We start from the raw sequence: 14,498 nt of genomic DNA, 5'->3' as shown, positions 1-14,498 counted from the left end.
TCTTACCGGGTCAGACTTGTCTAAGATAGAAACATTTTACACACTACTACAATCTATGACATGATGATCTTACCGGGTCAGACTTGTCTAAGATAGAAACATTTTACACACTACTACAATCTATGACATGATGATCTTACTGGGTCAGACTTGTCTAAGATAGAAACATTTTACACACTGCTACAATCTATGACATGATGATCTTACCGGATCAGACTTGTCTAAGATAGAAACATTTTACACACTGCTACAATCTATGACATGATGATCTTACCGGGTCAGACTTGTCTAAGATAGAAACATTTTACACACTACTACAATCTATGACATGATGATCTTACTGGGTCAGACTTGTCTAAGATAGAAACATTTTACACACTGCTACAATCTATGACATGATGATCTCACCGGGTCAGACTTGTCTAAGATAGAAACATTTTACACACTACTACAATCTATTAAATAATGATCTTACTGGGTCAGACTTGTTTAAGATAGAAACATTTTACACACTGCTACAATATATGACATGATGATCTTACTGGGTCAGACTTGTCTAAGATAGAAACATTTTACACACTACTACAATCTATGACATGATGATCTTACCGGGTCAGACTTGTCTAAGATAAAAACATTTTACACACTGCTACAATCTATGACATGATGATCTTACCGGGTCAGACTTGTTTAAGATAGAAACATTTTACACACTACTACAATCTATGACATGATGATCTTACTGGGTCAGACGTGTTTAAGATAGAAACATTTTACACACTGCTACAATCTATGACATGATGATCTCACCGGGTCAGACTTGTCTAAGATAGAAACATTTTACACACTGCTACAATCTATGACATGATGATCTTACTGGGTCAGACTTGTCTAAGATAGAAACATTTTACACACTACTACAATATATGACATGATGATCTTACTGGGTAAGACTTGTCTAAGATAGAAACATTTTACACACTGCTACAATCTATGACATGATGATCTTACTGGGTCAGACTTGTCTAAGATAGAAACATTTTACACACTACTACAATCTATCAAATGATGATCTTACCGGGTCAGACTTGTCTAAGATAGAAACATTTTACACACTGCTACAATCTATGACATGATGATCTCACCGGGTCAGACTTGTCTAAGATAGAAACATTTTACACACTACTACAATCTATTAAATAATGATCTTACTGGGTCAGACTTGTTTAAGATAGAAACATTTTACACACTGCTACAATATATGACATGATGATCTTACCGGGTCAGACTTGTCTAAGATAAAAACATTTTACACACTACTACAATCTATTAAATAATGATCTTACTGGGTCAGACTTGTCTAAGATAGAAACATTTTACACACTACTACAATCTATCAAATGATGATCTTACCGGGTCAGACTTGTCTAAGATAGAAACATTTTACACACTGCTACAATCTATGACATGATGATCTCACCGGGTCAGACTTGTCTAAGATAGAAACATTTTACACACTACTACAATCTATTAAATAATGATCTTACTGGGTCAGACTTGTTTAAGATAGAAACATTTTACACACTGCTACAATATATGACATGATGATCTTACTGGGTCAGACTTGTCTAAGATAGAAACATTTTACACACTACTACAATCTATGACATGATGATCTTACTGGGTCAGACTTGACTAAGATAGAAACATTTTACACACTACTACAATCTATGACATGATGATCTTACTGGGTCAGACTTGACTAAGATAGAAACATTTTACACACTACTACAATCTATGACATGATGATCTTACTGGGTCAGACTTGTTTAAGATAGAAACATTTTACACACTGCTACAATATATGACATGATGATCTTACTTGGTCAGACTTGTTTAAGATAGAAACATTTTACACACTACTACAATCAATTAAATGATGATCTTACTGGGTCAGACTTGTCTAAGATAGAAACATTTTACACACTGCTACAATCTATGACATGTTGATCTTACCGGGTCAGACTTGTCTAAGATAGAAACATTTTACACACTGCTACAATCTATGACATGATGATCTTACCGGGTCAGACTTGTCTAAGATAGAAATATTTTACACACTGCTACAATCTATGACATGATGATCTTACCGGGTCAGACTTGTCTAAGATAGAAACATTTTACACACTACTACAATCTATTAAATAATGATCTTACTGGGTCAGACTTGTCTAAGATAGAAACATTTTACACACTGCTACAATCTATGACATGATGATCTTACCGGGTCAGACTTGTCTAAGATAGAAACATTTTACACACTGCTACAATCTATTAAATAATGATCTTACTGGGTCAGACTTGTCTAAGATAGAAACATTTTACACACTACTACAATCTATTAAATAATGATCTTACTGGGTCAGACTTGTCTAAGATAGAAACATTTTACACACTGCTACAATCTATGACATGATGATCTTACCGGGTCAGACTTGTCTAAGATAGAAACATTTTACACACTGCTACAATCTATGACATGATGATCTTACTTGGTCAGACTTGTCTAAGATAGAAACATTTTACACACTGCTACAATCTATCAAATGATGATCTTACCGGGTCAGACTTGTCTTAGATAGAAACATTTTACACACTGCTACAATCTATGACATGATGATCTTACCTGGTCAGACTTGTCTAAGATAAAAACATTTTACACACTGCTACAATCTATGACATGATGATCTTACTTGGTCAGACTTGTCTAAGATAGAAACATTTTACACACTGCTACAATCTATCAAATGATGATCTTACTGGGTCAGACTTGTCTAAGATAGAAACATTTTACACACTGCTACAATCTATGACATGATGATCTCACTGGGTCAGACTTGTCTAAGATAGAAACATTTTACACACTGCTACAATCTATGACATGATGATCTTACTGGGTCAGACTTGTCTAAGATAGAAACATTTTACACACTGCTACAATCTATGACATGATGATCTTACTGGGTCAGACTTGTCTTAGATAGAAACATTTTACACACTACTACAATCTATGACATGATGATCTTACCGGGTCAGACTTGTCTAAGATAGAAACATTTTACACACTGCTACAATCTATGACATGATGATCTCACTGGGTCAGACTTGTCTAAGATAGAAACATTTTACACACTGCTACAATCTATGACATGATGATCTTACTGGGTCAGACTTGTCTAAGATAGAAACATTTTACACACTGCTACAATATATGACATGATGATCTTACCGGATCAGACTTGTCTAAGATAGAAACATTTTACACACTGCTACAATCTATGACATGATGATCTTACCGGGTCAGACTTGTCTAAGATAAAAACATTTTACACACTGCTACAATCTATGACATGATGTTCTCACTGGGTCAGACTTGTCTAAGATAGAAACATTTTACACACTGCTACAATCTATGACATGATGATCTTACTGGGTCAGACTTGTCTAAGATAGAAACATTTTACACACTGCTACAATCTATGACATGATGATCTCACTGGGTCAGACTTGTCTAAGATAGAAACATTTTACACACTGCTATAATCTATGACATGATGATCTTACCGGGTCAGACTTGTCTAAGATAGAAACATTTTACACACTGCTACAATCTATGATATGATGATCTTACCGGGTCAGACTTGTCTAAGATAGAAATATTTTACACACTGCTACAATATATGACATGATGATCTTACCGGATCAGACTTGTCTAAGATAGAAACATTTTACACACTGCTACAATCTATGACATGATGATCTTACCGGGTCAGACTTGTCTAAGATAGAAACATTTTACACACTGCTACAATCTATGACATGATGATCTTACTGGGTCAGACTTGTCTAAGATAGAAACATTTTACACACTGCTACAATCTATGACATGATGATCTTACTGGGTCTGACTTGTCTAAGATAGAAACATTTTACACACTGCTACAATCTATGACATGATGATCTTACTGGGTCAGACTTGTCTAAGATAGAAACATTTTACACACTGCTACAATCTATGACATGATGATCTTACTGGGTCAGACTTGTCTAAGATAGAAACATTTTACACACTGCTACAATCTATGACATGATGATCTTACCGGATCAGACTTGTCTAAGATAGAAACATTTTACACACTGCTACAATCTATGACATGATGATCTTACTGGGTCAGACTTGTCTAAGATAGAAACATTTTACACACTGCTACAATCTATTAAATAATGATCTTACTGGGTCAGACTTGTCTAAGATAGAAACATTTTACACACTGCTACAATCTATTAAATAATGATCTTACTGGGTCAGACTTGTCTAAGATAGAAACATTTTACACACTGCTACAATCTATGACATGATGATCTCACTTGGTCAGACTTGTCTAAGATAGAAACATTTTACACACTGCTACAATATATGACATGATGATCTTACTGTGTCAGACTTGTCTAAGATAGAAACATTTTACACACTGCTACAATCTATGACATGATGATCTTACCGGGTCAGACTTGTCTACTGTTGCTCCCTCCTTCAAGTAATACCTCAACTTCTCAGTATCATTTTTATCAGCAGCCCATAACAGACACTGTAAAAATCACAGATATATCAATAAGGTCTGTAATCTCATTGCTTTGTATTGTCCAAGGAGTAAACGAGACATTTATATATAACAAAATAAATTCAATAAGGTCTTTCATCTTATTTGCCTTTTATTGTCTACTGAGTAAATGAAATGTCTGTGTAGTTATTTGGCATGTGAGCGTAACATTGTGATATAATGCAACGAGAATATTTGTGTTGAATTGAAATTGTGGTGGCCACAATATTGTCTTACTGATACATTTTGTTCATTATAATTTACTCGCAGTTAGTCGGTTGCCGACTTTTAAATCATATTTGAAGATCTTGTGAAAGTATTCATTTTAACTATTCAGAGGTTCTGTACGTGCATCTACTGTTATTTTCAAGCAGATATACTAGATTGAATGAAAGCACGAAAATCGGTCAAAACAATTTTTGTTTTTAATTTCATATCTTTATGTCTGATTCTAATTTTTTTTAGTCTAGAAGTTTCAGAACAGATATTTGTAAATATTGTAAGGTAGATAACAGACGCAAATGGCGACAATAGTCCTGTGAGCTGTTCGGATGGTCGCATAAACGGCTAGTACATGTACAATCATACTTAATTTGTTGTTAGGGTTTTAGTACAAACGGTTGGTACAATCATACATCTTCACAAAATCATAAGCTGGTATCTTAAATGAGTTTTTGCACGTGCCTTACAGCCGGCTATTTATTTCCATTTTCCATGGATAGAGTATTGTGTTAGTCCAAATATTGGTAATGTCGTCACAGCATTAGTCTAAAAAAAGCCTTTCAAGACCATCATGATCATGGTAATTATTTGTACTAGCTTTTTGGAAAATAATTTTGAATTTGTGTACCTCGTTCCATTTAATTGTATGAATTTCAAGACTACCTTTGACAACATATACGTCACAAAAATACGTCACTTTTTGATAACAAAATTAATGTTATTACTTATATATTGCACTGTTTGCTAGTAATTTAGTTTATATCTTATTTATTTATTGATTAATTGATCCAAAACAATAATGCTATTTCCTGTCGATCAGTTTTTATAGGCGGAGGAAACAGGAGTTTTAGGAAAACTGACAATCCTAGTTAAGTCAGATTTGAGACGAGTGCACGTACCCCGTATGGGATTCGAACTCACAAAATTAGTGCTGACTGGCTAGTAGTACAGAAGTTCGACTACTTCGGCCACCAAGGCCAGCGTCAATATGTGAAGATATAGCTTCACATTTGAAACATGCAATACGTGAGAAAATTTAAATATGATTCATTTATCTGTTATATCAAGTGCATGTGCAGTACGGTCTTACAGTGCAATTTAATAACCAACCATTTTTTGACACTAAAAGAAAAACGTTGAATACTAGAAGTTGTCACAAAGCCAGGCCGTCATAAATGTCATAGCCATGTAATTTGTTATATAATCACCCATGTGAATTCGTTATATAATCAATGTGATGCCTGTATATATGCTTATAATTGTTTTATATTATATCGTATTTAATATTAGCTGATCTAATATTGTTAAGATTGATATCTTGGCTGATGTCCCAACCACCCACATGGTAAGAACGGTCATGTTTGATTTGTTTCTTTATTAATATCTAGAATGGCCAACAACTATTTCGTCTGGGTTTGTGAACTATAAAATGATTTAGGATAAGTGCGATTTGTAGATTTTTTTTAATTGCCTTCTACAGAAACGCACAAACGTAAAATCACCTAACTATAAATCCAGGTTTAATCAACTCTTTTCTTCGGAAAATATCTGTACCTAGTCAAGAATATGATTTGAATTTGCCTTGAAGTACGGCACTTTTGTTATACTTTTTCTAAGCATTTAGTACAGAAGCTTATAAATACATTGACGCTTAAGCTATATGCTGACGTGGGACCTTAAAGAGTTGTGTACTAAATTGTAAGTCGGGTACCTTTAATGAATTTTGTTCAAATATAACTCAAACATTTAAAATCTCTGAGAGACATTTCAATCCTCGGTATTTAAAATTTTGATAAGCAAAATAGTCATAGCACAATCTTAACCTTATCTATGATAAACGTATTCTTTATAAAATTCAGTGACGCCATGACACTATTGAAATGTTTGACTAGACAAAGTATGATTGTCAAACAAATATACATTTAATCAAACTCCGAAACAGTGGTGACGTTGCTTCGCTAAACTATTAAAGTCAACGTAGCGTAGTAAAGAGGACGTAACCGCTGTTTCGGAGTTCGACATTTAATAGAACTAAGACATGTTGAGTTTACCTCTATGTATTTATTTTCTGCGAATAGTGTATTTCGTTTGTTTTATTTTCATGTATTCCTGTTCAAAAATCACTTAAAATATTTAAAAAAAAGGGTAGTGCAAATCGTTGTTATGTGTCATGTTGTAAAAATGCATGAAATTGTGAAATTGTGCATTTGATTCTTTTTAAGTCATGTTTAATATCAAAAGTGATTATTTCTTATGAGTAATTTAGTTTCAATATTTTTATTCCGCAAGAAGTGCATTTTGTGTTGGAAACAAGATTTTGAAGTATTTTTCTAATAATATTATAAAAGACATTTAAAAGAGGGACGAAAGATACCAAAGGGACAGTCAAACTCATAAATTTAAAACAAACTGACAACGCCATGGCTAAAAATGAAAAAGACAAACAGAAAAACAATAGTACACATGACACAACATAGAAAATTAAAGAATAAACAACACGAACCCCACCAAAAACTAGGGGTGATCTCAGGTGCTCCGGAAGGGTAAGCAGATCCTGCTCCACATGTGGCACCCGTCGTGTTGCTTATGTGATCACAAATCCGGTAAATAGTCTAATTCGGTAGGTCACATTCATGAAAGGGAAGGGGATTGTAGTTACGACGTAAGGAACATATCCGACATCATTTGTGGAACGGTTATTCCATAACGGTCAACAAACTCGTGATGGCGTCCGTAAAATTTACGAAGGGATGATTTCAACTTCACCATTTGGAACTCTTGGTTTAATAGCTTCCTTGTGAGCAGTAACCCTCTATCAAGAAAATCATGATAGGAAATGCAAGCACGGGAATATCGTATCAATTGGGAGATATATACCCCGTATGCAGGTGCTGCTGGATAGTTGTTTTAGCGTTACTTGGAAATGTTTATGGATTAGATTAAGATTATGTCGTGAGAATACTTTTTGACAACAATGGTCATCAATGTAATTTATTTGTCAACACCCAAACTGTATGAAGAGAGATTAATGTCAATTAACACCAAGTCTAAATTTAATCTGCTTTTGATAGAGATTTTATTTGGAAACTATTTGTTAATAAGTACCTTTTTTTATTTTCATTGGTCGAAAACGTTTCTATGATCATGTTTTATAAAGGTTACTTTTGAAACGAAAGGGGTAGGATAGAAATAGAGAGAACCATGTGACGCACCGGTTCGCCCCGCTCTCGATCTACGAGCAGCGGCGGGTAAATGTATGTTGCCATGATTACTGTTTTGTAAATATGCTTTATGAACTGTGAATGTATATATGTTGGATGGAAAAATAAAGTATGTGAACGTTCATGTATCCAGTCTCGTATATTGATTTATAACAACTTTCCAGATGGACCTTCTGTCATCTAAACCGGGCTTAAATTGTTTGGATTGTAAAATATTGTTATTTATCTCCGACGGACTATAGAGTTAACAAAAACGAAACACACCAACAAAACAACCACATTGTATAATCGACAATTCTAATTACGACAAGCTAGGATTTTCTATTCCGTCAAAAAATAAGGAAATTTTAAACATGTCAATGTATTAAGTTAAAATAACCAAAATACTGAATCTCGAGGAAAATTCAAAACGGAAAGTTCCTAATCGAATGGCAAAAATCAAAAGCTCAAACACATCAAACGAATGGATAACAACTGTCATATTCCTGACTTTTCCTTATGCAGAAAATGTTGGATTAAACCTGGTTTTATACCTTTCTAAACTTTTCAATTGTATGACAGTCGCAACAAATTCTATTATATTTACAACAATGTTGAACAAAAAATATCATTGTCAAACTAATTAACATTTCCCATGGGACTTAAACTTGATGGGATCATCTCTTACAAGTCTTTCTTTGGAATTGTTCATTATTCCTATTAAAAAATCACTCACAATCTTAAAAAAGGGGGTTGGGAAAATCATTCTTATGTATTATATGATGAATTGTGGAGCTTAAATCAATACAAAGAAATATGCTTGTCTATTAACAATTGGCATGTCTAAAGTGTATTAAATGCTAAGTTTCTACTCATACTTCCCATTAAAGAACTAAGTTGACAGTATATGTTTCTGTCATAATGGAAGCATATGCATTAGAAGGGAATTATTATATTAATATGAACCACAGTTCACGTCGACTTCCAAAGAGTAAACCAACAAAGCCATTCGAATTCACCAATAAAAAGCAGTACAAAATAATTAGTTATTATATGTCAAAATATTTTTGAAATTTGATAAAAAAAAAACAAAAAACATGCATTTTGAAATGAAATAATTTGAGATTAGACCCACTTACAATAAATATGCATTTAAATCTGGGGGAAACAGGAATTCAAGATGTAAACAGGTTACTTGGACTAGACTTACAGCTTATCTTAATTTCCTTTTAATCATTTCTAAACAAATTCAGACTTAGACGAATATGAAAACAAAAGGAAATGAGAAAGTCTACAGTGGCGTTTACGTCTTGACATATAGGTCCACCCTATGAAACGACAACATTAATGGTATTGAATGAGCACTCCAACAAATCAGCAGTCTAACAGAGAAGCGAAATATATCAAAAGGACATTCCGACAAGTCGAAATATTTAGAAACACATTGAAGAACACATCATTCAAACAAACTATCTTGATTCTGTCTTTGACTCTGAGGATGAACTAAATTGACAGTCAATTTTATTTGTTACCAGAAATTGGGTGTGATACTGATTATTTAATTGCAAAAAGGGAAGCTTTCAGCAGTAAAAAAAAACGTCTATTGTATTCATGAAATGCAATAAATTATTACTAGTCTTAAGAAGATTGGAGGTAGGTTTAAGCAAAGGAATTAGCAAAATAGTTTGTTTACAGCACGCCACATCTGCATTTAAAGAAATTGTTATTCTTCCGTTCTCTCATTAAGAATTAAAGTTAATATATCTACTGTTGAAACTTTTCGTTTCATTTGTTTTTATTTTGAAGGGTATTTATTAATCAATCATTTGTTCACACATTTTTGTCAATATAATGAAATTGTATGCAACTGTCAAACAATTGAGAGGAATAGCTAGCTATAAAACCAGGTTAAATCCCCCTTTTTCTTCATAAGAAAATGCCGGTACCAAGTTAGGAATATGACAGTTGTAATCTATTCGTTTGGTGTGTTTGAGCTTTAGATTTTGCCGTTTGATTAACAACTTTCCGTTTTGAATTTTTTAGGGAGTTCAATATTTTTGAGATTTTATCAGAGCTGAATGTGAATGGGGAAAACTTCCGACTGTCGAACGTGCTATTAATATACCACCTGAAAACAATTAAAAGTAACACGTCAACCTTTTGACACGCCATATGATTTGCTAAATTAAGGGTTTCTGTAGCAGTTTGATAAATGTAGATTCTTACAATTGCATTTGGTGCGATAAGATTTTCATATACTTAAAATTTAAAGTTTAAAGCATAATTGCCATGCAGTTAAAATTATTGAAACTGTCGAGAGTGGGAAAATGTCCTGTTACTAGAGAATATGTGCTGGAATCTGATACAGCTTGACAACATATATCAACAAAGTAACATAATCAAGATAAATTGAAAAAAAGGATTTATATTACTACAAAGAAACTTCCAAACCTAATTTGGATTGTCTATCATTTCATAGTAGTATAGTATTGTGTACAAAGTTGTATACATTTTTCCCCAAAATAATATCATAAAATTCAGATTGTACCAACCTCATTAAGTTGCTTCTGTTTTCTTGCCGCAATAGACATTTCTTTATGTCTTGCCCCTTCGTGTCATAAAAAGAGGACTGATTTCAATCCATCCCTAAACCTTGGAGTTCTATACGTAAATGCATGTTAGGTATGGTTTTCTAAAATTAGGACATTTGATAAGCTGTCACAGTGCTCACATGGAATTTATCAATTCTAAATGATCAATTCAATATACATTAAACAATGGAAAACATTTAAACACATTACATTATTCACAACACAGATTATTTGATATCATTAATAAGCTGTTCATTTAAAAAAAAGCTCAGTTTTTAAACTTGATAACACTGAAGACAATATTTAAAATCCAAATCATAATGGATGTGATCAGGGCATCATGTCTTGCTTAATTATCTGTGAAGTACGTGTCTAAGGTTATCCCGACACCGTACTCTGCCAAAATCATATACAAAAATGACCTATTTTTAAATCATTAAGGTTAACGGTTCTGATAAAGTGCTACTGTTTCGACAAGACAAAAAAAATCAGTCACATATTCAGTGAATAAGTTTTTAAAAGTATTCAGATTCAATAGAATTTTAAACTTGTACATGTAGTCATTTAGATTAAAAGTCCCTCAACAAACTTTAAAAAAACTTGTTGCATTTTTTATTATTCAGGTCTCATAATTGATAAAAAAAACATAAGCATAACTGCACTTTTCAAAAATATTTAAGGAAAAGCATTTAAGAGGCCCCTCATGGGGGGGGGGGGGTCCTAGTAATCACATAATCACCAGTTTTTTGCCAATATAATCACATAATCATTAAATATTTGCTTATCTTTAGTAATCAAATAATCATAAACTAAAAATACAGTCCTAGGTAATCAAATAATCATGAAATATTTGGCTTAATAATCAAATAATCATTAAAAAAACGGCCAAGTAATCACATAATCAAAAACCCCATGAGGGCCCTCATTTAAAAGTAAGATCTATCTCAAGGAATATTCAAAACGGAAATTCCATTATCAAATGGTTATCAAATGGCATGCAGAATCAAATGTTCAGACACAAAAAACGAAAAGGAAACAACTGTCATAATCCTGACATTCCCTAATATAGAAAAGGGTGGCATCAACCTAGTTTTATAGCTAGTTACACAGCTACTTTTACACAGGTACTATGTCTGTACCAAAAATATGTAGTACTGGAAATCTACTTCTAATATTCAGTACTATTTTGTTACTCTAAAGTTATTGTAATATTTAGGTACCTGTATTTTACAGTACTTGATTTGTACTTGAAAATTTAAGTACTACATATTTTTGGTTACAACGTTACATTTTCAGCATTTTGATAGTATGTCTATTTCAAATCTCTTAAAATTATGATTTTCAAACATGGAATATTGTGATCGCTTTTGGTATTATTACTAAACCAAATTTTTTAAGTACAAATCAAGTACTGTAAAATACATGTACGTAAATACTACAATAATTTTAAAGTAAAGAAATAGTACTTAAGGGGGTATGGGTGTCTTCCTCCATCTTGGATTGTAAAAAACAGAGAAGCTAAGGTCCAGATTTTCTATTAAGTTAGCAAAATTTGATGCAGGAATGCAGATATTTAATGTGAATTTTCATTTAAAAGAACCAATTTATAAGAATATAACTTATAAATGTTAGTATTTTAACAAGAGTTGATTATTTATTATTATGGATAATTAAAAAAAGGGGAAGTTTGTAAAATCTATCAAATCTAACGCTTTCAACCAACGGAATAAGTAAATACAAAACTGCCATATTCCTGACTTGATACAAGCATTTTCCGAAGAAAAAAAAAGTGGTGTGTTAAAGCTGGTTTCATAGATAGCTTAACCTTTCACTTATAGACAGGCTCATAGTATCTTATTGTATTGACTACAATTAATATGTGAGCAAAAGAAACGGGCATAATAATTAGGTAAAAATGTCAAGAAAGGGATAGAGTAAATGTATTTGTATGGTCAAAATACAGAATAATACAACTTCAAATAAGGAGAACAGTAATGAAGGAATGTTCAAAGTCATCCCTATCTTTTTTTAATCGTTTGTATCTTCTTATATATCTTAAGTTCCTACTAATGACGTCATTTTTACCTATTATAGATATAGGAAGATGTGGTGTGATTGCCAATGAGACAACTCTCCATCCAAACAAAAAATTATAAAAGTAAATCAGTATAGGTCAATGTACGGCCTTCAACAGGGAGCATTGGCTCACACCGAACAAAAAGCTATAAAGGACCCCAAAATTACAAGTGTAAAACCATGCAAACGGGAAAACCAGCGGTCTAATCTGTATAAATAGCGAGAAACGAGAAACACGTATAAATTACATGAACAAAAGACAAACACTGTACATCAGATTCCTGACTTAAGACAGGTGCAAACATTTGCCCGTTTGCTTTGTTCACGTATCGTTGTCAATATAATAGAATTTTATGCGACTGTCATACAAGTGAGAGGTTTAGCTAGCTATGAAACTCCACCGTCAATTAATTGGTTCCCTTCTCTGTGACGTGATGTGTTTTACCTTCATGCAATTCATGTATAAAACACCTTTCTATATTAGCTATATAAATAGGTTCAAGTTGTATGCTGTATAAATTCTTTTCCTGGTATTTTTTAGTCCTGTGCATGTAGAAAACTTTAAACGTAAAAAATTGAAATCACAGTCGGGTACAATTACATTTCTATGTAATTATCGGGATTATTTTCAAACGTTTTTCTTCTGAGACCCAAGCAAATCTTGATCTTGATCTTGATACACAAGCAGATTGTCAGGCTGTTTCTATTTATATCCTAGATATTATTCGGATATTAGGTTGTATAACAAGTATTAAATTACAGTTGTATAGGATCGACCAAAATGAAAAAAATTATGCACCCAATCTCGTTATGTGCGTCTGTTTGTTCGTTCATTCGTCCGTCCGTCCCACTTCCGGTTAAAAGTTTTTGGCTATAGTTTTTTGGTCAAGGTAGTTTTTGATGAAGTCTAAAAAACTAGAAACTTAGTACACAAGTCCCTTATGACATGGACAGGATCATTCTAATTTGAATGCCAAAATAGTGCGTTTACTACAATTTCACGGTCTACTGAACAAAGAAATATGATAGTGAGAATTTGGGCATCCGTGTAGTATGAACAATTTTTTTCAAATATGTAAGTTGTGTACAACTGAAATTGAAGCACGTGAATTCAGCATGCATGATAAATTACTATGTAAGATGGAATACATTTGTATTAAGCTGAATATGTTATCAAAGGTACCAGGATTATAATTTAGTACGCCAGACGAGCTTTTCGTCGACATTAAACTCATCAATGACGCTCAGATCAAAATAGTTATAAAGCCAAACAAGTACAAAGTTTAACAGCGTTGAGGACCCAAAATTTCAAAGAGTTGTCCCAAATACGGCTAAGGTAATCTATTCATGGGATAAAAATCCTTAGTTTTTCGAAAAATTCAAAGTTTTATAAACAGGAAATAAAAATGACCATATATAGTCATAAAGTATGTCAGGATGATATGGTCTGATATCAGTTGTGATATTTTGGAACGATGTTGAGATCTGCTGTCGAATAAAATTTTCAACTTTAATTATATGTACGTATCAATTGAATACGACTGTCAAAATTCATGACCTTTCTGTATATCGATAGTCATTTTACGACCTTTTACTTTAGGGGTCCCAACCCTTATAGAGCTATACTAAGCTATCCTAAACCCCAAATCTTATCCTAACCATAACACTAGCCCCAACCATAAAACCTAATCCGAACCTAAAACAACCCCTAACCTAATTATTACCATAAATGAACCCTAACTCTAAAG

The 14,498-nt window shown here is 32.9% G+C and overlaps 1 protein-coding gene across 1 annotated transcript in view; it reads right to left on the bottom strand.

Moving 5' to 3' along the window:
- The window catches only part of LOC139501531 (uncharacterized), a 40,087-nt gene extending 29,329 nt beyond the window's left edge, over positions 1-10,758 (bottom strand). The window contains exons 1-2 of the mRNA XM_071290644.1: positions 10,636-10,758; positions 4,563-4,649 (exon numbers count right to left, since the gene is read on the bottom strand). Of these exons, the coding sequence (XP_071146745.1) occupies positions 4,563-4,649; positions 10,636-10,674 (126 nt within the window). The 5' untranslated portion in view covers positions 10,675-10,758. The remainder of the gene's footprint in view (positions 1-4,562; positions 4,650-10,635) is intronic.
- Between the last annotated feature and the right edge of the window lie 3,740 nt (positions 10,759-14,498).

Source organism: Mytilus edulis, chromosome 13 (assembly GCF_963676685.1).
Source record: "Mytilus edulis chromosome 13, xbMytEdul2.2, whole genome shotgun sequence".
Lineage (NCBI taxonomy): Eukaryota > Metazoa > Mollusca > Bivalvia > Mytilida > Mytilidae > Mytilus > Mytilus edulis.
Note: the sequence above shows the minus strand (reverse complement) of the source record. Positions and strands in the feature narration are given on the sequence as shown.